This window comes from Oryzias melastigma, linkage group LG7 (assembly GCF_002922805.2).
Source record: "Oryzias melastigma strain HK-1 linkage group LG7, ASM292280v2, whole genome shotgun sequence".
Classification (NCBI taxonomy): domain Eukaryota; kingdom Metazoa; phylum Chordata; class Actinopteri; order Beloniformes; family Adrianichthyidae; genus Oryzias; species Oryzias melastigma.
This window is the reverse complement of record NC_050518.1, coordinates 16,265,005-16,291,161: the sequence shown is the minus strand read 5'-3', so window position 1 is coordinate 16,291,161 and position 26,157 is coordinate 16,265,005. Positions and strand designations below refer to the sequence as shown.

The 26,157-nt window shown below is 37.4% G+C and overlaps 4 protein-coding genes across 8 annotated transcripts in view; 1 reads left to right on the top strand and 3 right to left on the bottom strand.

Moving 5' to 3' along the window:
- Positions 1–539: 539 nt before the first annotated feature.
- LOC112158859 (NEDD8-activating enzyme E1 catalytic subunit) lies at positions 540–6,276 on the bottom strand. Of its 3 annotated transcripts, none has more exons than XM_024292494.2 (18): positions 6,078–6,276; positions 5,937–5,975; positions 4,272–4,401; positions 4,097–4,177; positions 3,931–4,013; positions 3,722–3,802; positions 3,580–3,623; positions 3,424–3,488; positions 3,187–3,342; positions 2,207–2,309; positions 2,012–2,122; positions 1,890–1,943; positions 1,620–1,656; positions 1,465–1,546; positions 1,268–1,368; positions 1,123–1,186; positions 984–1,038; positions 540–900 (listed from the first exon to the last, which is right to left on the bottom strand). In XM_024292494.2, exons 1-18 carry the CDS (start codon positions 6,095–6,097, stop codon positions 812–814), a joined length of 1,395 nt encoding a protein of 464 aa, XP_024148262.1. In that variant the 5' UTR covers positions 6,098–6,276; the 3' UTR covers positions 540–811. The 3 variants fall into 3 exon arrangements, with proteins under 3 accessions (XP_024148262.1, XP_024148265.1, XP_024148266.1); XM_024292497.2 differs by having other exon boundaries at positions 1,465–1,552; positions 1,626–1,656; XM_024292498.2 differs by having other exon boundaries at positions 4,272–4,395.
- Positions 6,277–6,657: 381 nt separating this feature from the next.
- LOC112158860 (PRA1 family protein 3) lies at positions 6,658–9,723 on the top strand. Its single transcript, XM_024292499.2, has 3 exons — positions 6,658–6,991; positions 7,556–7,773; positions 8,569–9,723. The coding sequence occupies exons 1-3, from the start codon at positions 6,810–6,812 to the stop codon at positions 8,739–8,741; spliced, it is 573 nt and encodes a 190-aa protein (XP_024148267.1). The 5' UTR covers positions 6,658–6,809; the 3' UTR covers positions 8,742–9,723.
- Positions 9,724–9,838: 115 nt separating this feature from the next.
- Positions 9,839–13,572, bottom strand: lmod3 (leiomodin 3 (fetal)). The gene is made up of 3 exons (XM_024292493.2): positions 13,193–13,572; positions 11,467–13,065; positions 9,839–11,358 (listed from the first exon to the last, which is right to left on the bottom strand). The coding sequence occupies exons 1-3, from the start codon at positions 13,478–13,480 to the stop codon at positions 11,311–11,313; spliced, it is 1,935 nt and encodes a 644-aa protein (XP_024148261.1). The 5' UTR covers positions 13,481–13,572; the 3' UTR covers positions 9,839–11,310.
- A 2,583-nt stretch (positions 13,573–16,155) lies between these two features.
- The window catches only part of frmd4bb (FERM domain containing 4Bb), a 28,338-nt gene continuing 18,336 nt past the window's right edge, over positions 16,156–26,157 (bottom strand). Inside the window, exons 16-24 of one of the 3 annotated variants that reach the window (XM_024292491.2) lie at positions 25,942–26,058; positions 23,743–23,971; positions 23,605–23,658; positions 23,331–23,472; positions 22,935–23,102; positions 22,054–22,835; positions 19,741–19,867; positions 19,383–19,502; positions 16,156–16,992 (exon numbers count right to left, since the gene is read on the bottom strand). In XM_024292491.2, the coding sequence (XP_024148259.1) occupies positions 19,385–19,502; positions 19,741–19,867; positions 22,054–22,835; positions 22,935–23,102; positions 23,331–23,472; positions 23,605–23,658; positions 23,743–23,971; positions 25,942–26,058 (1,737 nt within the window). In that variant the 3' untranslated portion in view covers positions 16,156–16,992; positions 19,383–19,384. The remainder of the gene's footprint in view (positions 16,993–19,382; positions 19,503–19,740; positions 19,868–22,053; positions 22,836–22,934; positions 23,103–23,330; positions 23,473–23,604; positions 23,659–23,742; positions 23,972–25,941; positions 26,059–26,157) is intronic. The other 2 variants (XM_036212813.1, XM_024292492.2) reach the window with 2 other exon arrangements.

The following is a 26,157-nucleotide window of genomic DNA, read 5'->3' as shown; positions in this document are numbered from 1 at the left end:
ATGTACATCTCATTTTGTGGTTTTCACACAATAAAAAAAATTGAAAAATATTGCCTCTAAAGCTCTTCTACTTCAACTCAACGGTGGTGTTGAAGCCATTTAAGCTTAGTTTGAAAATAAATGTATTTTAAAAATAAATGTTTTTTTTATTTTACAAGATGACTGCGAGTCAGAAAAACGCCCCTCCCTGGAACACCCAAGGTGGCTGTAAAAAGTGGCATATATTCATTTTCATGTAATTTTCCTATTGTTTTATGTTTGGTAAGTAGGTTCTAATCCTCTAATAAAATGTTTATATTTAAATAAATAACATTGACAAGGTTAATTAAAATATCTAAATTTCATGGATTGATTTTGCAAAACCTAATTCTAAATAAAATACAATTTAGAACCAAATTTTCTTTTCTTTATATAATTTTCCTCACAAAAATAGCTACACAGAGGGCCTCCTTGGTTTCTTTATATTTACAGACTCCAATTAAGAGTCATTTTGGTTTTAAAAGGTGAATTAAAGCAGAGCAAACACTTCTGCATACAAATTTATGATGATAATAAAACTTTATTAGCGCTGAGTGCATGTTGTTAAACAGTCGGGAAGCTTCAACAACGTAAATCAGCAGAAAAACGAACACAGAGGTGGACAAATTAAAAAAAAAAAGTGCGATTAAATGATTCCATGTTTTTACATCACATTTTACTAGTGAGGAGTTCAGCATCTTATTTACATCATCATATCAAATGTGCTACAGAGACATAAACAACAGTCATTCAAACATCCAGTCAGTCCGTGCATCGCTGCTGGTCCTTTAGCTCAAGCGGTGAAGTTGAGTTTGAAGAGAACGGTCTGCGGCGTGGTGACGTCGGCTACGGCTAATTCCTGGCCGTCCGACAAGCCGAGCTCTGTGCAGAAAAAAGGACAAACGTTCTTTAGAGTTGTGCTCTGAGAAATGTCCAAACAAGCAACTTTAAACAAGCTGTATTACCTTTTAAAGTTTTGCAGAGGTTTGGCCGAGTGCGTTCTTCAATGGATTTTACAGACTAGAATATTAAAAAGGAATATTTTTATTGAATTTCGTGATAAAAAAAGAGTGGTGACGCATTCACAGAGGATGGGTTCTTTACCTGCAGGTACAGAGTCTTGTTCTTTCCTTCTAGAATGGTGGTGATGGCCGGAGATTTCATTTGGCTGTAACAAAAAAAAAACGTGCAACTTTAAGATGATTTTTGAATTTTTGTCCAATTTTTTCCATCATATCACAGCTCTTACAGGGAGGAGTTCTCCGTCAAGTACTCCAAAATCTCCTGTAACTTGGCAGAGGGCGGGAACTGCAAATCCTGAGGTACTTGACTGCACGCCGTACAGTTCTCCTGTAAGTTAGAATCGGTTAATTCTGGCAGGAGGAGTGCACCGCCAAAATAAAAGATAATTGTACAATTAAAGAAAAATAAAAAAATCCGACAAACCTTTTTCTCAGCTTCAAAAGCATGGGTGTACAGTCCATCCACGTCATTGAAGACCAGGTAGTTATTTAAAGGAATATAAGCGCTGGACAGAAAAATTAGAATATTACAAAACATTTGATAACTTTAGTAAACAAAAAACAGTTTTAGCCACTCACCTGGACGCGATTTTAAAAACCTCAGTTGCACAGGCAGCTGTGGAGAACAGAATTTAGAATTATTTAAAGATAACGTGCAAAAAGTATGAATATAATGTCTAAATTTAAATAAAACTTTAAATATTTTCCCTTAGAATTTATTCTATTTTAAGGAGATTTACTGAGGCACCACGCTGTGGAGAATCATATTAAGCTTTGTCCACTAGCATCCCTTTTCCTCATCGATACAGAGGCCACACAAACAGAAAATTACAATTTGCAAAACTTTACCAGCAATAACAGCATTTGTTGACGCTACAGCAGGAATGATCCTCTTCACAACTCCTGCAAAAACATTTGAAAGTTATTTCATCTTTATGAAAAGCTCCAAACTAATAGTTTCCCATTCTGACCTTGAGTGAGTCTGTAGGTCACGCCTGTGATGCTAAACTCCGCCGCTCTCTCTTGTGCTCTGTCAAACACCCACTGGATGTGCTCTGGATTGTCTCCGTCTAAACTTGTGTCTGCGTGAGAGAATGAGAGTCGGGTCTGCGTCCTCTGCTCGGACGTGTCACATGACCCGGCAGGATGCGAGCGTCTCAGCTTACCTCCGAACGGCGTCTCTTTGGGCCACTGTAAGATGCGGACGTATTCGATGCAGTGCTCAGGCAGCCGGGGCATCGACGCAATGGTGCACATTGGGAAATTTATCTGTGGATTACAAAGAGTTGATAGGGACGGTCATTATTGTTCTAATAGGTAAAATAAATCAGTTTTTATTGTTTTTAAGGGAAAAAAATCATCTTATCTACTTATTAGGCCTTAGAGATGAATAACAAACAGCCGGATACTCTTCATTACTATTTGGTAACAAAAACTAAACAATAATGTCACATTTTGGGCAAAATTATTAGCATCTGCTACTCATCTGATTATTTATCTTTATATGGAAATATCATTATATATGAATATAATTATCAAGGAGTTTTAAAAATCCATCAGGAGAGGCTGTCCTAAATGCAGTGAAGCTTCCAAACTGCTTAGTTTACATGGTTTTAAACTGTGACAGAAAAATTACAGGAAGCAAACATGAGCAGGATCTTTGAACCAATTAAGGGTCACCTTTCTATGTAGATTTAAGGCTTCTAAAAGATAAAGCGTTTTACTTCTAAAACAGAAGGTGGTAGCATAGATCCACTCTGTCCACATTCACCTGAGGAAATCACTATTTTATAGGAATAAAGGTTCATGAAAACTATCATTGCAGCACAAACACCTCATAGAAGTTTTTTGCAGACACTGAATGCACTCAGCTGTGAGCCATAAACATAACACCATCTGTCACTCTACTATAGATGGCTAGAAGGTTTACAGTTATGAACCAGGTCTCATTTATTTTATATCTGTGTTAAAAAACAGCTGTCAGAAAAAATAAAAGCATATCTACCTGTCCACAACAGATGTACCACATACTCACACACAGGACAAAACAGCACTTATGTCCTGCTCCATATTACATTTCCTCAGTACACCTGACTAACCTTCACAATGACATTCCAACGATCTTTTAGGAAGAAGTGTGTTGTACCTGTGGTGGGTAAAGCTCCAGCGTGCAGTCGATGCACGCCGTCATGCCCGGCAGAATGACTCGAGCATTGCCCTTAAAGCCTTCTGTCCCCCCATCAATGAGGGGGATGATGGAACTGGGATCCAGGACTCCGTCATCATAACTCAGGATGGATATCTATAGAAGAAAATCAACCTTAAGTTAAAAAAAAAAAAAAAAAGGAGTGGATCCATTTTTTTTTTTTTTTGAGTATTTTACCAGCATGCCGTTCATCCAGCGCCTGGCAATGATGGAGTCCAGTCCACAGACAATGATGTGGAACTCTGCAAATAAACCATAACATTCCAATTAAAATGACTTCCTATAAATTTATTTTTGTAAAATTCACTCAAATATTTTTTAAAAAAGACTTACGTCTGTAAAAGGAGTCGTCAAAATCTTGTATTTTTTTGAAGTGACTGCACTCTTAAGGAAGACAAATTCCAGTGAAGTTATAATAAATAATCCATATTTACCAGAACTCCTTTTAAACCATATAGAGGACTGTGAAGGATACGGGAGTACTTTGCATCCTGGGATACGGCTGTTGATGAACTCAGCAGCTACCTCCGCCTTTGGTCTTCCAACATCTTTGGGCCTAAACGATTCATCACAGGAGTGATTAAAAAAAATCAATTTTTAATTATTTCAAGACAAATTGTGCAGAATTTTGCTTTTTAAGGAACAATAAAGTTATTTAAATGAAATATGGACGTGAAAACCAACCTAAAAAGAAACTGTCTGTTGAGGTTTGACACATCAATAGTATCCATGTCAACGATGTCTATAAGGCGAAACCCGGAAAGAGCCTAAAACAAACAAAAAGCTCTTTACACGCTCAAAACCAATGTCTAACTTTAGGAACACTTATTATTTTGCAGTTTTGAAATACCAGGTTTTTCAGAAGTTCACAACCAAGTCCTCCTGCCCCAATCACCAGGATCTTGCAGGTCTCCAACAAAAACTGTAAAGACTAAAACGACAGGTGTTGATGTGGTAAAACTATTTTGTTTAAAGCTAAGAAAAAAATATAAAAACAACAACAGAATCATCAAATTCTGCTTCACCTCTGTGCTCGGCTCAAAGTCGGGATGGGTAAATGGTCCCGGGCGTTCCAAAAACTTCCTGACGTGATTCCAGCGACCATCCCAGTCGCAAGCGCTGATCCTGTGCCCGCCGTCAACAGCCATTCTAGACCCAAAACAGCAGAAAATATACATCTCTCTTAATAGGATGAATACAAATTTGAATTAAACTCTACAAAAGGAAGGAAATAAAGGTTTGTGTTAAAAAATAAGTTACATTTTATTTTTTAGGGATTTTTTTAAACAGCTTGGGGGTTATTACTTTAAAATGTAAACCCAAAACATGTGGAACGTTGGTAACATTAGACATTTTTTATCTCTGTCTTTGGTACTGTAAAATATTGCTCTGTTCAAGCACTTTTCAAACAATAAAAAATATAAAAAAGAGGTACATTCTTAAAGAACCAAAATTGTGTTTTGGGTGTTTTTGACATGTTCTTGTAGCATTTTTCTCATGATGGAAGATATATGTAAAGAAAATAACGTTTAAAATTACATTTCGGAGTTTGTAGCAGTGAAGTAGGACTTAGGAAGCCACAAGCTCCCTCTGCTCCACATGCAGACGACTAGATCCATTAATGTATCTGTTTCCTTCATCTGAGATGGCATCTGGCTCAAAACTGTATGGCTGGATAGTTCTAATATTGTCCACCATTTTTATTAATATTAGGTTGGGGTTGTGAGGGGCTGAAAGCTAGCAAGATAATGAGTAAACAAAGAAATGATGGGAAAGGGGGCGGGCTTTCTCCAAGCCAACAGTTCCAAAAACAATTCGGATTAATTTCTAATTATCTCCTGCTGCTCTGCAGAAACTATGTTCTAGAAAACAACAAAGCCTAAAAAAAACATCATAATTGAAAGACCACGGGGGTGCTATTAAAATTGATCAACCAATGATTGGAGCGGGACTTTAAAACCATTAAGAACCTGAACACAATCCTGGGAGGTTTGTTGTATTGATTCCAATTTAATTTAAAGATAACAGACATGTTTATCTCTTGACTTCCATATTTTGTCAAATAAAATGTAATTACTTTTATAAATACATATAGATTATATATTATTTTTCACAACAAAATAGTTAATACGCAGAATTGTGAGAGTTGATGAGTGTCAGCTAGCAAGGATAAAAGAAGATTATTTATTTTCTGAAATGCGTTGTGACTTTGAACACTTTTGTAAACGCTATAAAGGTGTTTTTAAAGCCATATTTGATGCAGATTAGTGCCATAATGAGTCATTATTAATGACTGCTTGTTTCTTCGGCTAACAAAAGCTCTCACTGCAGTGTAATTACACCTATTGTCTTTTATTATGACTCAGGGTGTCACTAATATTTTAAATATTCATTTTTTATGCAGTCAAAGAACTAGTTTTAGTTGTTAGGTTATTTTCACACCAGCAATGCCATAAAAACATATTTTTGCAGGCTGATTTTGGAAAAGCTGCAATGGCTTCTGTTGTATTGTAATGCGTAGTTTGCAAAAGGTAAATACATGATTTGAGGTTTCTGCTAAAGCTAGCAAACCTGCTGTTTGTTTACATGAATATTAGCATTTATATTAGCATGTTTGCTGGCTTGGTACGATATAGCGGCCGGAGAAACGCGAATCTGCCGCCAAGCATTATTTAGCACTCGTCACTAACTTGTCAGTCAGGTCTTCTATTCGCCTTCTTTTCTTCTCCCTGAAAGAAGACAGTAAAACATAATTTTAGCGCGTCCATTCCAAGCCCGAGAATCACCGTTTGCCCACCAGAACATGTTTTTTTCCATCCATTGAGACTTACGGCTCCTCGGCATCCGCCATACTTTCACGGTCCCATGTCCTCGATTCCTGCTGATGCGTTCACGGGAGTCAGAGCTGCGCTGGAGACCGCAGCCTCAACTCAAAACCAGCCTACAACTGAACAGTTTTGAAAGTAATACGACATTATTATAACTTACACACGTGAGTAGAAGATTCCCGAGCAAAAATATACGTTTTAGAAATAATGCGTGGTTTAGAAATTATTCATTTTTCTTTAAATCTCACTAAATTACAAACGTGACAGGTTAAAGCATCATCTATTAAAATTGTTATCAAAAAAGGTAACCTGTCACAAATTTTAGGCAAAATATTAGGGTGGAAAAAAAATCCAGAATCAGAGTTCCCAAAAGTAGACAGTTTTCGAAAATATCGGGGCTTCCGATTTTTTTAATGTGTTTTTGACATGATCATTTTCAAAACATATTATATTTCCTGGTTTTACTTATTTGTTTGATAACAACGTTTATTGTATCACTTAAAAATAGAAAGAAAAGAAAACAAAGTGGGAAAGGCCATATACTTTTATGCGAATTCAGCAGCGCAAGTGTAAAGCTCCTTGAATAAAGAAAGAAAAAAAAATCTCTTCAGATCTCGCGAAAGTACACATTCCCGTTTGACCTGTTTTCCCACACCTAACCAAGGGATCAGCTGACCTGTCAAAATATTACTCAGCGCATGGTGGCGTGTCTATTTTGGACCATTTGGTGACAACATGGCAACCAAGATGGAGCTAGCGCCTCTCCGACCATGGGACGACTTCTTTCCCGGAGCGGACCGATTTGCAAAACCAGATGTTAGCGACTTAGCTAAGTGGAACAACAGAATGATCAGTAATTTAATGTATTACCAAACCAATTACTTCGCTGTGGCCGTGGTGGTTTTCTTGATTGTGGGGTAAGTCTTTGCTTCAATTTTACGCAGGCAAAGTTAGCATCTGTCTCTGCCCACACCCTTTACATGTTGATTCGCAAAACGCACATAATGTTAAACATTATATTTACCTTTCGATAATTACACTCATGTTTATCAATAAGTATCTTTAAACGTATCTTTTGCTCTCGTGTAAATTTAGTTATATTTTATTGGGACACTTTGGCTACGTAGAAAGTGTTCTAAATGCTACAAACTATTAGCTTATCACAGGAAATGGTTAAAAGAAATTCAGGTATTGGCATTGTCACTGACTTTTCTATTCTATATAAAAGAAAAAATAAGAATAATTCAGAACGCTGGACTTATAAGGTGTTTTTAATTGTCCTTTTAATTTAAAAGAGAACTTTGTGGTGGAAGTTATGACCATGGGTAGGCCTTATGGGTAAGCTTTGACCCACTTCCGGTTTTAAAAAAAACCCGTACTGTAGTGCTATAGTTGCTAAAAACCTGCAGGTTGTGCTGTTTGTTAAATATAAAACATAATATTAACTGTAATAAATGTCCTTTACTCCTTTTTTCCCCTAGGTTCCTAAATCCCTTCGGCATGTTTCTGGGAGGAACTGTGGTGACTCTGGTCTTTGCAGGGTCTGTGTGGGCTGGAGAAAACAAGGCCACCATCAAAAGTTTCAAAAGGAAGAATCCAACTCTGTTTGTTATCGGTGTCATGGTCACAAGTTATTTCCTGCTGTCTCTCTTTGGTGGTGTCATGGTCTTCATCTTTGGGATTACTTTCCCATTGCTCTGTAAGTGTGATTTTTTTTTTTTTTTCTTTCATAATATTTCCTTTTACTGAAGATATTTGTGGTCCTATTTTTTTGTACAATCAGGCTTCTAATTCTTCCAAAAAGAAAAATCTATGAATATTTCCTCACACAACTAGTTGTTTGTTCAGTTCTTTAAATTTAACACTATCTTATCGGTTTTATCTTTTTTTCTTTAGCTTTTGCTCGCATCATCGAGTACTTTTGAACCCCCACAGCTGCACTGCATGTTGTGAACAAAGCTCTGTGTTCTACCACAAAAACTTACGAGAATATTGATGTTGAAGTTTTCCCGAAAGTTTGATCATCAAACCATGACAGAACAGCATGTTCCGCTGTTGTGATTCATTTTTAAAACAATGATTTGTGCATTAGCGCCTTCTATCTGCAGGCAGAAAAATGTAGCCACAAGTGGTTGTGTGGATCTGTTGCAACATATATAACAGTACCAGCACTGCGGCAAGCAGATGAAGCAATGACACCACAAATCAGGCCTGCCCCATCGCGCCTGTGTTGACTGGTTGCTATGGCTGGTTGACTTGGACAGAACCACATTTGCTGGTTGATGTCATGCATTCAGCATCTGCCCACCATGGAAATCAAATAAATAAATAAATGAAGCATGCCGCCAGACACATACTACTACGTGAAGTGTGTCACAAGACCCACATTTGGATTTGAGTTTTTATTTTTTACAGTTTTGGTTTGTTTTTTCTGTTTTTTTTTTTTTTGTTTCCCTGGTCGAATAAAAACTTACTCTTCTTTGTCTTCCTGCAGTAATCATGATCCATGCCTCTCTGAGACTGCGCAACATGAAGAACAAGCTGGAGAACAAGATTGAAGGAGCTGGCTTGAAGAAGACCCCCATGGGCATCATCATGGATCTCCTGGATCAGCAAGAGGACAAAATGAACAAAATTCAGGACATTATCGAAAGCAGACTCAAGTAATAATCCTTTAGCCAGCAATGTGTCAAACAGTGCCCCATCTATATAGAAAACATTAATGAAAAATCTACTTTTCCACATTTTATAATCATATCAGTTTGGTTTACAAACTCATGTCACTTTGCAAGCTCACAATATTTAAATTGGTAAGAACTTTTTAAAAGTTTGTGCAATCTTTGTACAGTGAGGATGATGATAGGCATGGTGCGCTGAAAGTTATTAAGCATTCCTTTGTCCCAAAAAACATTCAATTCAAGATCTTTTTTTTTTTTACACTCCATTTACTTTTACATTTGAAAAAGATCCCGACAATAAAATTAAGTATTCACAAATCACATGCATATTGGATTTTTTTTTTCTTCTTAAGCACAAATGCTTTCTTGAAGGTATTCTACCTCAAAAATGAACATGCTCACTGTCATGACAAATTCAAGTATTTAAACTGTTGGTTACACAGCAATAAATAAATATCTGTTTCACTAGAAAAAAATTGTTTTGCAATCACTTTGTTTTTTTTTTGTTTCCTTATTTGTTTTGAGTGTGTGCACGTTTTTGTGTTATCATAGGACTCCTAGTTATCTAGACCCCTCCATCCCAAATGATTTAAGCTATGCAATATTCAAAAGTGAATGGCAAATGCAGCTTTGTTTTAATGTAAAGCCATGATATGCACATATTTGTTTTACTCTGACAAACTAGCAGCAGCAATGAGGGTAACCTTGTTCTAAGGAATAAATCTTATTAAATCATAAACCAAGTTATGTCAAGCAGAAATATTATGTGTTTATTTAAAACTGCTCCAATTTTTGGTTTTTATTATTTTTGCAGATGTGTCCTGTGGTTTTTCCTTGCAGCCGTCTATGCATGTGACAAACACAAGTAGCAAATCTGTTAGGAGAGCTTTACATGTGTTGTTATTTTATGTATGTTCTTCATTCCTTAAAAAATGTATTAACTGGAAGCCAAATAAAGCTGTCTAAAAATATATCTGGTTTGATTGTTGTTGCACATTATATTTCTTGGTTGAGTCATCAGTAAGATTTTAATAAAAAGAACATTTTTTTTTCAAGTAAAAATACTTTTATGATACCTGCAAAGTTTGACCATCACTTTTGGCATTCTTGTTATTCTGCTTGTTTACCACACACGATAAGTTAGGAATATTGTGACTAACACAGTGGATGTTTTTCAATTCATAAATTTTTGGGACAGACGCCTGATTTTGTGTTTTCCACATAATAGTCTCACTGTTTTGTGCTGTACCACTGATACCACACGCAGTCAAAATTTTTGTGCAGTTCAAAAATTCTTTCTGCGTGTAACAGCGGCCAAATTTTGTACTGCGTCATGTATGCGCGTCGATTCTGCGACCACATCTCGGACGTTGCACTACCTAATAGTGTCCGTACCATGGGGATGAAATATTTTCTTTGCGTCAGTCGTGATATAGCCGTGAAAGTCAGCGGGACCAGGCCTTCAAACCAGTTTGATGGTCCAGTCACGTTCTTACCTCAGAGACATTGTAGAACCTACTTCCACTAGAACACCCCCAACTTTCTGCTCATAGATGGTAAGGCTCTACCACATCATGTCAAAGCTGGACTTCAGGAAGTGGGAGTGCAGCAATGTCTCCTGATCTAAACCCCATGGAGCACGTCTGGAACCAGCTGTAGCACAGACAAGATAATTGTACCCCCAACCCCCAATACTATATGTACTGTGGAAATCTGTTCCCCAGAAGAACAGCAGGTGACTAGTGACAAGCTTCGACAAACTATGGAAATACCTTCTATTGAAATGGCTGATTTTTGTCATTTGGGACTATCTTTATTTATCCTAACTTTGGGGGTAATAAATGTCAAACTAATGAAATTTGTGTTTTTTCTCAATCACTATTAAAGTAAATTTGTAAGTATTTCATTAACATTCAGACCGAAAGGGAAAAGTATTCACGTAAATACCAATCCCCTCAACATATTGTGAGTAATGTATTAAGTTAGTTGTAGAAGACAGATACCTTCTGGTATATTGCATTGTACCATCAGCACAGGGCCTAAAATCTCTCACAGTGGCAAAAGACAAACAAAAAATTCAGTATTTATTTAAGATTATTGTATTACATTTTCCATAAACCAGAGAGAAAAGGCCTGTTTTATTAAATATCAGCAAATATTAAGCAAAAATCCATCCTGACATTGACAATATCAGTATGTCATAGCTCTGGGGTTCAAGCTAATGCTTAAACTGATGCTTTGTATTGACAAAAGGTGTGTGTGGCAAAGGGCTGTGCTTCACATAACATAACCTACAATGAAAAAAAAAGTATTTTAAATCACATTAATACAAAATCAGTTCTTTACTTCATAGACATTACAAAAGGATAATTTCAAAAAACTTAATGTTAAATACTGTGTAAGGGTTTTATCCAAGTTAAACCTCTTTTTATAAGAACTTCTGTGGAACAGCTTTCAACTTGTTTTTTCATGACATCACAAATTGATTAGTCATTTTATACATTTGGTGTGACTGTTATCAAAAGTCAACACCCATGGAAAAAACAGGTCAAGTAGTTTCAGAAGAGACTTGTCTCACTTGATTCCAGCTCTTTAGGGAGTGGCACCTGCAAGAGAACATGCAGGTCACTTGATTGTCTCTAAAACATGTACTGTTACACATCAGTGATAAGACAAACATCACACTTTTACTTTCACATTTCCTGGATACTCACAGATTTGAGATACGCCACATTGCTCTTTTTAATCTCATCGAGAAGTTGATCTCGAGGCGTGAGGTCAACCTTTGGAGGGACTCGTCTGCGCGGGACAGGTTTCAAAGTCTTTATCACGCTGCTAAGATTGGCCTTTTCGTCCGATAACCCTTCAGATCCCGCGTCCTTCACTTTTGGCGTCTTTCTCAGTTGGAAACTTGGCCGCTCCGGTCCTCTGTCATTCTTTGGGTCCAGGTCTAGAAATGGATCACGTTTTTTCGGGGTTCTCCTCAACTGGACATCTCTTAATGGGTTTGATGGTTCGGTACTGAGCTGTTTGGGAATGCTGTTGTGCTTGGGTTTCTTCTGTGTCACTACCTTCTCCACCTGATGCTGCATTTGTGGAAAACCAGTAAGGTCTGATGAAGGTGGGACCAACCCGTGTTCCTGTAGGAGTTCCAGCGGGGGCACATACCCCAGCATCTCCAGTATCCCAGGAGGGAGATTGAGGCTGTTTTCATACATCTGCATGACTTGTTTCTGCTCTTTTAGCTGCTGCTGCTTCTGCTCCTCCTTCCTGAGCTGCCTCTGGCGATCCAGATTCCTGGTTAAGATGTTGGTCACCACCATGCGAGGTCCTGGCTGCTCAAAGTGATAGCCCATCTTCAGAAGGGTGTTGTTGGCCTTCAGCAGGCGGGAGATCTCCATCTCTGCGTGGTGGCCCAGCATGTGCCTCTGGTTGTGGAAGCGAAGTTCTGTGAGAGTCTCATTGAACTGGAGGCAGCGGATGATGGCGACAATCCCCTTCCCAGTGATGAAGTTAGACTCTATGTTCAATGTCGTGATGCTGCGATTCTCCCTCAACATGTTAGCCAGGCTAAAAGCAAGGTTCTCGTCAACCCCCGTGTTGGCAATACTAAAGGTTTTCACAAATTTGTTTCTCTTCAAGGCATTGACGTAGTCCAGGAGCATCTCTTTGGGAATGTTTTCTATGTTGTTGAGGTTTACCTCCGTGACAGACGGGTTGTTGTTGCGGATCTTGTCAAGAGTTGATTCCAAGTTAGTCTCATTTCCTGAAGGTCTGGATGTCATTTTGATGTTGTTCAGTGCCAGGTTTGGAATTTTTAATTTGTTTACTTTTATTGGTTCTCTTTCTGGGAGTTTTTCACTAGCCTCCTTTAATTCTGGCTCTTGCAAGGGCTTCTGGGGATTCAAATGCTCTGAAGTTGATTTTTTTTCTTTGTCCTCACTCTCTAAGTCAGGTGAAGACTGAATTTCCGGTGTACTTTTTCCTGCAATAGTACTTTTTGTGTTATCAATAGGATTTTCAGGCATCACAGGTTTTTTCTCCTCCAGCTGGTACATCTTTGCTTTTTCAACATTTTCTTTGTCAAGTCGATTCACCTGTTTTTCATTTGACAAAGTCACTTCGGCCTCCTCCTCGTCGTTCTCATCGTCTTCCTCAATAATTTCCTCAATTATTTCCTCTATAATTTCCATTCCCTCTGGACAATCAATAGTGTCGTCTTCTATGATTTCCTCTATGACTTCATAAACTTCATACTTCACATCTTCATTTTCTTCAATTTCCTTCTTTTCAGCTTCAGCTTGTATAGTTTTCTTTAAAAAAAAGTGAGTTTTAAGTTAATAAAATAAATCTTAACTCCTTGAATTCTGATTAAAAGTTTCCTTTTATATTATAAGAATTTGAACACACAAAAAATCCTCCAACAGTTTTATTTCTTACCTCACTGGGCAGCAGTGTAGCCGGCACCCGTTCCTCCTCAAGCATACGTTTGGACTCCTTCTCCCAGTAAAGATAATCGACTAGAGATCTGTGGTCAAATGTCCCCGTCGGAGGCTTTTCCGTCTGGTCCTTTTGTCTCTGCCCCACAGGAACACTCTCATCTGGTGCGATAAGGACGTCCATCTCACTCTGGAGCTCCTTAAGCTCCTCTGGTGAAAGCGTTGCAAGAATTTCATCCTCATTGATTTCTTCCACGTCAAGATCACTAAGGTCCTCACTGTTAGACATGGCTGCACTTAAAAAAATGTCTTTCTTATCAAGGAGATAGACGTCTATATGATCCAAGGAAGAAGGCAACGCAGAGGCTCTGACTTTGGCGTCTGCTGCATGTGTTTGCCTCATGAGGGTCTAAATTTAAACTGTGCGAACATTCTTCCAGCTGGACCAACCAGTGTGATCTTTTGGGATGACAGCTGCTTCAGGCAAAAGGAAAGTTTGGTATTGACACCAGCAGGTGAGCCCTTTTCAATGGCCTGCTGGGTGGGTGCCACTGAGGTTAAAGGCTCCTCAGAGATTCATCTACACGCAACATATCAGTTGCTAAATAACAACAAATAACAAAACATCTTTAATTTTTCCAAAATTTGAATTTTTTATCTTCAAATTGTATCCCTTTTTGAAAAAAAAATAGGAAAAGATTAAAATTGGATCTATGTAGAAAGACATTTTTTATTGAGATAAAAAAGTTAAATGAGCTAGTATTTAAAGCTAGCCTCTGTGGTACAGAGCCTGCTTGGGGAAAAAAATACTCGAATACGCTAATCGACTAGATTAGCTTAACTTTTGTTTTTACTGTTATGTTGCAACAATCATAATTTTACCTTGATTTCTTTGAAGTTTTGCTCTATTTTGTCAGTTTATTAGATTTTTTTTCTAATTTTTCACTCAACCAGCAAGTTTTTTCACAACATTTTTTTTCACTTGTATTTCAGCCAAGAACATTGTCTTCCTATAACCTAATACTGCTTCCAACAATACAAAATATGAGGAAGCAACTGTTAACACCTGCATCTCACTGGATTTGCAGAGTAGTTGTAAGTGAAACAAAACTGTAGGCCTATGCAAACAAATGCATTTTTTTTTTCAAAATGATATTCATAAGAAAACCAAAAGAATGATCATGCATGACTAAAAAGAGATTTTGGTTGTCTTACATCAGCAAGCGTTTTCATGTCACTTACTCAAAAATGAAGCATGTCTGTTTAACCAACTTTTGTTTTTTAGAAAAAAGAAACGGATACTCAGTGATTTATTAGGGGAGTTCTATGAGAGGTAGTTTGAGATATAATTCATATTTTGTCACACAGTGTTAGTAGAGTTTGTAAATGACTATAACAGTGTGTGTGTAAGAGTATAGTAGAGTTTGTCTTCGGTCTCTCATAGTTCTTCTTAACTTCTTTGACTAAATGAAGATGTGGTGTTTGACTGATCTTAATTAGAAATAGAAATGCATTAACTAATTTAAGATTATATAATAACAGACACAAGGATTGCATCTGGTAACCCAGATATAATATTTTATTTAAATTATATGAGTATTCTTGATAAAGTTGTAGCACAAAGTTGTTTCCACTGGTTTTATTGCAGACCAGTCATTTCCCACTAGAAATAGCATTGGTGTACTTTAGTACATTACCAGGGAATGTGGAATACAGATATTAGAGTGTTTGACAACCTTTGTTTTGTTCACTACCTCTAAAATTTGGTGTTATTGACTGATCAGGAGACAGCAAATGTGGTCTGTGTACAGTGGGAACCAATAGTAGATCATTTGAATAATTAGGAAGGGGTCATCTTAAAAAAATAAATGCAACCAAACTAGTTTTAGAATCAAAGTACATACGAACAGTTTAGTTTATGAGTTACTCTGTTAAAAGGTTCACATTCTTAATAATCTTAGAACTGCTCATTTTCAGCTCAGCTTTGTCAGGTCACTTGTTGTCACTTCGTTGCTTCCCCTTTCAGTTCAACTTGTTACAGTTAAAATTAGTCACGTTTGAGTTGTTTATGTCAAATGTTAGTTTATTCATTGAAGTTGAAGACAAAGTTTAGTGTCCTGCGTTTTGGGTCAAATCACATATTCTTGAAACAAATATGCATATGTGTATTTTTTTTAGCCAAGATAAGAAAAAAAAAATATTACAATTTGGTAATAAGAAGGGATGTAAAAGATAAATATAAGTATCTAAAAATCGTAACAGCAGTATCATTTGAAAACCACGGATACAAACGATATCATGTTGGTAAAAAGGTGTTAAATCGACCAGAAAGTAAATAATTCGTTTGATTGTTTGTTGTCTCTCCCTGTTGAGTCTCTAATGTTTGCCTTTTTGGGACATGTGATGCAACCAAAAGATGACCAATCACAAGGTTGCGTGTCTTTTGCAACACTGGAACCACAGCAAGGGATGTGTGTTGAGTTCACTAAACATATGAAAACCCTTTATTCCACAGCACTTCAACCAATATCCAAATAAATTAGTATAATAGTTTTTTTTAGAACAAAACAGTCTGTATGATGCCAGGTTTTGATATTTTGCTTCATAAAAAGTACCAAAAAGAAATAAAAGAGTCTCTGTTTAAAGAAAGTTTCATTTAAAGTTTTAAATTGAACACACAGTTTCTATCTATTTATGTCAAAGAATTGGACTGTATCATATCACCACAAAATAATTTGAATCTTTTATGCATCAATTTTTGGACAGTGATCTATACGGAAATGAGAGTTAACATAAAGCTGAGTGTGTGAATTTAATAAATATGAAGGAGAGACAGTGATTCACAAATGTTCCATTGTCAGCAGCTAATACTCAAATACACAAAGACTTACTCACCAATGTACCTACAGAACCAGAAGTACTTGTTTACCAGCTTTACCAGCCCTTGAAAGAAAATAACTCCCATCTGAGTCACACGTGTATTTTATTCACCTGTTCTCTTCAAATGGAAAATATTTTATCACAGGATCTACAACATATACCTACACATCAACCGCACAAATGAAATGGAATTAAAAAAAAATGCACATGAACAAAGTTTGAATGGCAGTAACTTTTTTTCTTGTTTTTTTTAAATAAAATAAAGTGTTTCAATTGTTTTGTATTTTACAAAAGGTTCCCCATGCATTTTAAAACACAGTACTGCACAAAAACAATGATTCTATAAACAATATTAACATTTCTGATTTCATGTTTTCAAAAAAACAAAAAAAGACAGAAAATCATCACTGATAAAGCGCACCGTCATGATTGAATCAAGTGATGTAAATCCTAATGAAATATTTAAGACTACCTTTTTGTGAGATGAAAATGACGATTGTTAAGTCTATAGTCTACTGTTTTGAATAAGGCAGTAGCTAGTTTGGGTTTAAAATACATGTTGCCATTTTTTTGTCATATTTCACACACAGTAGGGTTAAAGTCCACTGCACTTGTGCAACATCTCGACACATTCTCATCTGCCTCTACGATTCATCCAGTCCAAGGCACATGGGGGAGTCATTCAAGAGTGTCATCAGCGCGTCCAGAGCTTACTCAAACATGAAGACGGTGTACACCTCTCTGCAGAAAAATAAACGTGGACAAAGAGTCCCCAACGACCGTGACTGCAAACGTAACTGTGTGTATGGCCTCTTTCAGCTCCATTCCCTTCATGTGCTCCTGGCCCTAAAGCAGTTTGTGCCAGTGTTTGGTCCTCCTCAGTGGATGCTCATGTAGTTTTTGTCCTGGTAATAATAATATCTGTACAGAAACAAAAAAAAAAGTTAGATCTGAGGAAGTTTTGCTTTTCAAAATATCAAAGGGAAAAAAAGAGGGAGATGAGATTAAAAATGCAATAAAAAATGTAAAGATTCATGGAGTAAATAAACAGCTTTGGAATGAATACTGTCAAAGATGGAATCCCTAAGCAAACATAAGTATATTTAAGTATACTTAGACTACGGTCACATATCCCAAACTGTCATCGCGTGGCGACCTAAATGCAACTTTTTCAGCTAATTCGAACCATGCGGCGGCATTTGTAATCGCGAGATAACAGTCGCATTTTTACAGTAGATGTGGAATTCAAATTTAACAGCAACCAGACGATATTTCCTTTAAAAGTTGCATATTTCGAAGTTGCGCGTGGGTGACGCCATTTCAAAATCAAGGAACAGTTGTGTGGCCACAGGATGGATCACCAGTCGGCAGCAGCTCCGACTGGATGATGTGTAAATGTCTCCGGATGGTGGTCGTCCATATGCCACTGGCCGCCAGCCGCCTGATACTGGTAACATATAAAAGCGGGCCATTCTGCACCATTCTAAAAAAAATAATCCGGCGGTGGCATGAAATCTTAAAGAATTTGCAGATGCCTTCCCATCATGCAGTGGCAGTTGTATTTGTGACCGTACCATAGGTTTATACCAGGGGTCTGCAACCTGCGGCTCCAAAGTCACATGTGGCTCTTTGGTTGAAGAAAAATAAAATAATAGTAATTTTTTTAAAGTAAGGATTACTTAATCTGCTTTTATTTAATTCAAATTAGTTAAATGTATAAATTGATGGCTGAGGTGCACATAAACTATGTAGGTTTTTAGATTGCTGTAAAAACCTGAAGAAGCCTTGTTTTCTAAACACTATCTCCAGAATGAACAGATTTTATATGCAAAGCAAAATTTGGTAAAAAGTTTGATATTTTATGAGTTAAAAGTACATATTATCTTATGCTGCACAACAATGGTTAATAGCTGTCCAGAGCTGCACTGAGAGAATCCTGTTTGGCACAGAGCATCTTTTATTTTGAAAAGAAGTTATTTGATCTTCTGTCAAACATAAAACGAAAAAAAAAAATCACATTTTGAGAGATGCTAGGTTCTTTTTATATTTTTGCTTTTGTTCATGCAAAAGAACGACATGATTCATATTTACTATTTAAAAAAAAGAAGGTAATAAACGCAAATCCAAATCCCTTCAAGACCAAAGTAAGACTATGCTGCTCCTTCTAGGTTTTAATGAGTAAAAATGAGCCCAAATGGCTTTTTTACTGTTAAAGGTTGCCGACCTGGGTCTATGCTAAAAGTAAGGCAGTATAAATGAAGTTTAGTTAAAATGTTCTATTTTAGTCATAAGAAGTATTCAGTTAGCATACTTCCAACTCATAAATGGTCTACACAGCACATGTGTTAAGGTCAAGGCCCCGGGGCCGAATCTGGCCCTCAAGATAATTTTATTTTATTGTTATTAATGGCCCAAAGTTATCTTGTGCTTATTTCTTACTTTTTACAAAATATATTTTTATGGAGAGTAATATACTGAACGTTATTTAAGGTTTAAGATAATTTATTCTGGAATAATTTTCCTGCCTGTTTTTAATGTTAAAAAGTTATGTTTTTAAATTTGTAACATTTAGTTTTAGTGTGTTCAATAAATGTTTATTGAGTTTGGCCCACGACCCATGGTGTATTGTGGATTTTGGCCCCTTGTTTGATTAAGTTTGACACCCCTGGTCTATTGCATACTTGCTATACTTAAATTCAAGCGTATGCCATAAAATAAACTTCAGGCGTTGCAATTTTTCCTTTTATTTTTAGACTTTTACTATCTCATAATGATAGAATAACACTATCAAAGAATCATTTTCCATTATTGGCAAATTTGAAATCCACAGACTTTACTCTCTGTGCTCACAGTGTGTGCAGCTAGTCCTAAAAATCTTTACTTCGATATACTGAATGTTCACTGCATGCACTATGTTTAACTAAAGGAAAAAGGCTCCTAGTTCCGGTTCAACTCGCTCTGGGGCTTCTCTGTGCAGCATCATAAACATGTGAGGTTGATGGGTGGTTCTAAACTCTCTGTAAGACTGAATCGGAGCGTTTATGGTTGTTTTTATGAAGCCAGAAAACTCTGCAGTGCAACCCGTCTCCCAGCCAGTGACAGCTGGGAAAGTATCCAGGCGCAATCCTGAATAGAATTATGCCGTTATGGAAAACAGATCGCAAAAGATGATGAAATGGGTGAAAAACAAAATCTGCAAATCATAATGAAGAATAAAATGGTTCAAATTAAAGCCGAGAAACACACCAGGGGATAGTCAAAATGGAGATGAGTAGCAACACGACACAAAGCGTTCAGCTGTTTTTTCTCACCATTAAGTGCCAGAATGGCTGTCTGACGGTTCATCTACACTAGCTGACTCAGCGCCAACCACATCTACTAACTCAGATTTTTTAGGTAATGTGTCAGAGCCTTTGTTTTCAGGAGAAAATCTGGACTCATTCATCAAAAGTTCAGAGTTCAGGGGAGGGCAGAAAGAAGAAAAGAAAAAAAGTCTGTGAGAACATTTACCTGAATACATTCAGATCACTTTAGCAGTATTTTATAAATTAGATGTACTTTTTTTTACAATATAAAGAGATAAATTCAACAAACATATTGTCAGAGCCAAACAGAGTGTCTCACACACTTCCACTTGTGTGGACAGGTTTTTCCTTGAACTGCTCTCACCTGTTGTACGTGGGACTGGGGTTGTACGGAGCTCGACGAGAGTACTGAGGTGTGTCAGGTGAGTCCAACTCTGCCAGGCCCACTGCCAGCTGGTTGCGCCAGTTTCCTGTGCTCTCTGCTGACGACACTGCAGACATCACAAGACTGTCAGCTCCTGTCGTTGTGTGACAGAGAGGTGACTGTAGCTTCTTAAACCACTGTGGAATTCTCTGTGGTGTTTGCAAACCACAACGTGAAGCAACAATATGGCCGCTTTCTGTAAAACGTCACTGTCAGGCGTTGCTGTTCAGACACGCCATGGGTTCTTAGTAAGCTTAAAGTACATTGTGTCAGGGATGGGGATTGTGCTGAATCCAAGAGCAGGAAATAAGCTTTATGGCAGTAACTAGAATTTGATAAATAACCACAACAAAAACAACTTGATTAAAATGTTACAAAACTATACTGTGAAGTAACAGAAACCAAAACAAGCCTGGATACGGGTTTTGTACCGACTCCCATGAAGATATGTCTCCCTAATGGAATGTTAATTATGAAAAAGTTCAAACTATTCTGTATATTCTTTAAAATTATATTGAAATCTCTTCCTCTATTAACATGTTCTTTCTATATTCCCCTGGTTTTTATCCTCAGAATATACCTGATAGGATAATCAATACTATTTTTGTTTTAGTATTTAAATGTCAAAGTAAAAATGTGCTTGTCTAATCAGAATGTAATTCCTCTTTGTTAAATAAGGCACTAAATCTTGTTTTTGGTATTTTGAACATGTTCTTGTAGCTTTTTTCTCATGATGGAAGATATATATAAATTAAATTAAGATTTAAAACAGTTTGTGATGCATCAGGAATAGATTATAATCAGCGGTTTGAGAAAGCTCAGCTTTGTAACGCGGCAGTTGTGATGGGCGGGCCAAAGTCTTCCTACACCTTTCCAATTCCGATATATCCACTTCCAAACGAATAGATCCATTAATGTCTTCATTTTCTACACCTGAGCTGGCATCTGGCTCAAAACTGTACATCTGGATATCTTTTTTTTTTTTTTTTTGCTACGCTAATGTTAGCTTGGAGTTTTGATGGGTTTTAAGCTAGCAGGAGAGAGTGTAAGCAAAGGAATGATGGGATATCATTCAAGGGTTACTTCCACACCAACAGTCCTGCCCACAACTCAGGGGTGAATTTCTAATGAACTCCTGCTGCTCTGCAGAAACTATGTCTTAAAGAAACGAGACAGGCTTTTTGGTTTCTGCTAAAAACACTGAATACATAATTAAAAGACCAGATTTTAAAAAACATAAAAGTACAGTTGGAGTGGGACTTTAAACTATTTAGACTGAAACTCCAGATGGGATAACATTCACTTATTTCAAATAGTCAACAATGTGACCACATGGCTGCAAAAAATAAAATAGGAAATCCATCCAAAGCATTACTAGTTTAACCCAGGAGGATATTTCCAATAACCAGTACAGAAACTTATTCCTGTGTTTTTTTTTCTGTTCCAGGTGATGCTAAATTAAGTTAATTCCTGCATTTAATGGCATGTTGTGAATTAGTGACATATGGCCTGAAGGGGTCAAAGGTAGCATAGAAAACCCTTAGAAAACATTTAAAATGGTGATTTTTGTGTTCACTCCGTGTATTTTTAACATGAGCCACAAATTTTACAAATTCATGCATTGCATAGTGGAGTTGCCCTTTGTTTAAATACTGGGGAAAAAATGTAATTTAGGGCTTATATCATATGGAATAAAAGTTAAACTCTGGAACACACTTCACAGAAAAAAATAGAGCTCGTTATCCCTAATTAAATACTAAGTCAATTCAATTTTGATTCATAAAATCACATTTTAATTTGATTCTACGAAATATTGATTTTTCATGTCCATTTAAATCAATTTTATACAGTATATATATATATACATATATATAAAACCTCACTAGAGAAATTAACAAAATTAGCATTTCCATTTACGAGTATAACACCTAGGTAAACTATTTTTAATTAATTAATGTTCTAGAAAGCAGTTTATTTCTTCCTCCCTTTTATCCTACATTCACACTCTCAATTTTTTGTAACAAAATTGTGTCTGAAAAAACATCGAGTTCATTGACTTTATCGAAGACCAAATTTTGTACCAACTTACCAATCTTGTGCTTAGAGGAACAACCATTCCATGAATTGGTTATTTTTACCCCTCTTTTTTATTTTTAGGTCTAATTTAAAGCAGATTAATGGGTTGTGGTTAAAAACAAAGAACCTAAGTGGGGGAAAAAATAACTTAATAGATACAAACAAAAATCATCTCACCTGATGAGTAAGATGTGGTTCTACTGGAGTGGCTGAAGCCTGCTGGCATTGTTTGGTAGCCCAGACTGAGCTGTGTGCTGTTGTCAAAGTCATATCCAACCATGGGTCCCCTGCCACCTTCTCTGTGTCCTCTGTGGCGGTGGTACCAGCCTCTTAGGTGCTCTGCCACCAAGGCCTTCTGCATGTTCTTGGCCAAGAGGTCATTTCTGGGGCCCTCTCTACTCCGCGGCGGCCTCATCGTGGCATAAGGATTCTGAGAAAGACTGTCTGTCGCGTCGCTGCTGTAGTGGCGGAATCTGTCGTGTCCGTGACAGCCATTCATTTGGTAATTCGGGTTGACATTGTAGCGGCCTTCCACTTCACTTTCGTACACACAAGATCCATTGACGTAGGGCTCCACGTCTGGGCAAGGGTATCCAGTAACATAGTAGGCACTGGGTGCATAGTTCGTTGAGGTCTCACATGAGTAATTGTAACCAGAATGGTGCTGGACCAAGTTGGGCATGCTTCCGGTATTCCCATACACTTCCACTTTTTTGCGAAGGTGGTGCATGGTTGAGGTACGCGAGTCACTTGTGTTGTAGTGGGAGTTCGCTGCGCCACAGCATTCCAGACTGGACTGGCTGGTGTATGAGGAGCAGTCCTCTAACAACTCTGTGCTGTTGCTGCGGTGTGATGACAGGATGAAGACGGGCTTCTCTGGGTCCGTGCCGTTTCCTAGCTGGGGTTGAGACTCCAGACTTCCACTGCGATGCCTGAAGCAGTGAGAAGAAGCCTCCGACCTGAAAAAAGACCAATTTAAAGAGCAGGGTGTTAAGAAGAACTGAAGAAAAGGATTCTTTCTATTTTTATTTGCCACGCAGGAGGGAGGAATGGCACACCTGAGCTGGCTGCTGCTGTAGGCGTTTCGGGTCATAACCGGGGTTGCAGGCATGCTGCGCGGGTCTCTAGGAGGTCTAGGAAGGGTTTTATATGGACTACTGTGAGTAGAGGAGCCCTCACTTGGGTTTTGGCAGTACCCTGGGGTCGCCTGGCCATCATAAACATATCTAAAATGTTGCCAGTAGTAGGAAAGAATTGGAAGAAGGAAAAAAAAAAGGGGGGGGTGTGAGATGGGTGAAGAGGAACCAGGTGGAAAACATGACATGACAAATACAGTTGGCTCCATTGATGCATGATAAAATTTAATTTCTTGACTTGAGGACAAATTTTGGCGATTCAAATCTTGCGGAACAACCTATACTTACAACAGTAAAAGTTGAAAAAACCCTTCTCACCTGGCGTGGTTCTTGCGGTTTCTGCCTGGGGAACTGTGGCTCTCTATATCATATTCTGGTGCCAACGAGTGCAACGGACTGAGCTGAGGGGAGCCTTGAACGGATCGTGAGCGTGGCCTTTGACTCCCACTGTCAGAATCATCTTAACACAAGAAAAAAAAGAAAATGTATGACTATAAATATGAAGATAAAGTATAAAAATAAGTGAAAAAAGGACGCCTCAATTTCAGAACAATCTGAAGTAGTTTCAGACATGTCTTGTCCTCTGACTCACCATCATCCAGTGGTAGACTAGACATAGAGCTGAAGTCAGATCGGGCGAGATCATCTGGAGAAACAGAACAACCCTCCGTTATATAAATCCAACCGCATCTAAATGATTAATGCAGCATTTCTAAAACTTGCACCTCACCTGCGATGATGACTGACGCCCGCTGCGTGGGCTTTTCCCCCTTCTTGATTCTGTACTGGTTCATCTCGTCTTCTATCTGCTGGAGTTTCTGCATGGCATCCCGACAGTTTCTTCTCCTCTTCTTCTTGACTGTTTTGCACAACTCGGATTCATTTGCGAGCTTCTTTGCCGCCTCCACGATCTTTTGTTGGAGGGCAAATCTACTCTCTAGGTTCCTGAGGAAGGGATCCTGCATTTGGGAAAAAATAATCCTTTTTAGGTATTTTTTATTGCTTTATCCATGTCAGAAGTTAGTTGGTGGGTCAAACTTAGAATGAATTCACAGCAGTCATTTACCCTCACTTTGTTCTAAACAACTCCATGCTAAGCACAGATGCCGTTATTCTGTACAATTCATCAGGAGGCTGGAAGAACCAGTAAATAGACAAACTTCTATTACCAATATTAAACATTAAAAAAATAGAGGAAATGTATTTCTCATATTTCTATGGCCTGTGATGGGTTTTAATACTAAATTACATTTTTTATACTTTTATGTTATGCTGCACTTTTATGCCTTATTAACAAATTGATGAATGCATTGTTACATTAACCCACATAGAGCTTTTTTTTTTAAAGGACTAGATTCAAACTTCGTTTTTTGTTCTTCCTCATCAACAGACATGCAGAGGTTAGCTGGTGTAACTTCATATCTGTTTGGCGGAGCATTATATGGTTAGTGGCTGTTGTGGTTAAAATGCTAAGTTGTTTTGAGCAAGGTTACGACCCAATTTATGATGAAATGCAGCATAAGTCACATAACAGAATGTTTAGCAATCACACCAGATGTTTCAACATCAAAGTCCAATAGACAGCGTTCTGACCCACATCGTCGATCCTGTAAGGCCCATTACGTCAAAGCATTGACGTCAAAGCGTGCAATATCATTTTTTATGAGATATAGTTAATGTAAATTATGATTTGCTATTTACTCACCCACTGTCTCAAATTTGATCCATACATTATAAATATGGGATAACTGTATTATAAACAATTGATAATCAACACTGTTGCATTATGGTTTAAATGCAGCAAGTAGTCATTTATAAAAATGAAAAAAATAGATGTTTTATTGTTGCCACAAAGTTTAGAACATTAGCTAATCTTTTCTCGCCAAAACTGTTTTTGAGATTTTGCGGAGGCATTCATTTTGAATTGACCGGAATAAGACATTCTACTGCCTCTAGTGGAATGATGTTGTACTACAGGGTAAAAAAGTTAAAGACAATGGGGTTTTTCAGGAAGGTTTGGATCATGCTAATGAGGTATATACAGTGGTGGACAAAAGTGTTGGTACCCCTCAGTTAAAGAAGGACAAACCCACAATTCTCACTGAAATCACTTGAAACTTCCAAAAGTAACAATAAATAAAAATTTATTGAAAATTAAACAATCAAAATCAGCCATCACTTTTGAATTGTTGATTAACATAATTATTTAAAAAAACAAACTAATGAAACAGGCCTGGACAAAAATGATGGTACCTCAATAAAAGATTGAAAACTATTTGACCAGAGTGACATGATTAACTCAGGTGTGTCCTTTAATTGACATCACAGGTGTTTTATTTATTGTTACTTTTGGAAGTTTTAAGTGATTTCAATGAGAATTGTGGGTTTGTCCTCCTTTAACTGAGGGGTATGAACAATTTTGTCCGCCACTGTTAGTCTCAGAAATCTGTGCATCAAATGTGATGTGAATGGTTATATAAGGTTAAGCTGACAGCAGCCAGGTACTATACACTGTACTGAAAAATGTTGTTATTGGCATGTATTGTGGAGTGACAATGTTTCTGCATGTGCAATATTTGTCAACAAAGTAAATAGAAAAAAATACTGGTTATCTAATATGGCCATGCCCCAAACTGAAAAGCCATTGCTCTATTCTGTTCTCAGCAGGTGATGTAACTATCTCTAAAGTAACGCTTACAATGACAGAAAAGCTATATTTAAATATACCTGCAAAAAAAAGGTGATATATCGTATAAAAGGTTAGAAATAGTCCAAACCATTATGTTTTCTCCAACAATTCTCAGTAGCTGTTATATCAGATAATACAAAAGGTATAACCTGTTACAATTAAAACTCTAATATATACATTTTAAAGTAGGTTAAAAATGAAACAAAAAAATAGTGCTGCAGCACCAGATTGAATGGATACCTCGTTGTAGGGGAAAAGCTCATCTAACTTGAAAGCGGTGCCGACCCGTCGTCTGACCTGCGGTGGTCTTTCACCTTTGGAGAGAGGATATTCTTTTGGCAGCTTTCCAGTCAGTTCCTTGAAGGCAAAAACAGTAAATCAGCCGAGCATAAAAAGAAACGGCAGAACCAATCAGCGGGTCTTTTCTGTGCGACAGGAGGCTTTAATAAAGGGAGT

Bases quoted from the DNA above. Each gene is read 5' to 3' on its own strand.
- LOC112158860 (XM_024292499.2), top strand. From the start codon at position 6,810: ATGGCAACCAAGATGGAGCTAGCGCCTCTCCGACCATGGGACGACTTC. The intron at 6,992-7,555 runs GTAAGTCTTTGC...TTTTTCCCCTAG, and splicing joins GTGGTTTTCTTGATTGTGGG to GTTCCTAAATCCCTTCGGCA. The intron at 7,774-8,568 runs GTAAGTGTGATT...GTCTTCCTGCAG, and splicing joins GATTACTTTCCCATTGCTCT to TAATCATGATCCATGCCTCT.
- LOC112158859 (XM_024292494.2), bottom strand. From the start codon at position 6,097: ATGGCGGATGCCGAGGAGCC. The intron at 4,402-5,936 runs GTTAGTGACGAG...CTGCTGTTTTGG, and splicing joins ATAGAAGACCTGACTGACAA to GTCTAGAATGGCTGTTGACG. The intron at 1,369-1,464 runs GTTTGTCGGATT...TCTAACTTACAG, and splicing joins CTTTTGAAGCTGAGAAAAAG to GAGAACTGTACGGCGTGCAG.
- lmod3 (XM_024292493.2), bottom strand. From the start codon at position 13,480: ATGTCTAACAGTGAGGACCTTAGTGATCTTGACGTGGAAGAAATCAAT. The intron at 13,066-13,192 runs GTAAGAAATAAA...TTTTTTTTAAAG, and splicing joins CTACACTGCTGCCCAGTGAG to AAAACTATACAAGCTGAAGC. The intron at 11,359-11,466 runs GTGAGTATCCAG...GTTCTCTTGCAG, and splicing joins ATGTGGCGTATCTCAAATCT to GTGCCACTCCCTAAAGAGCT.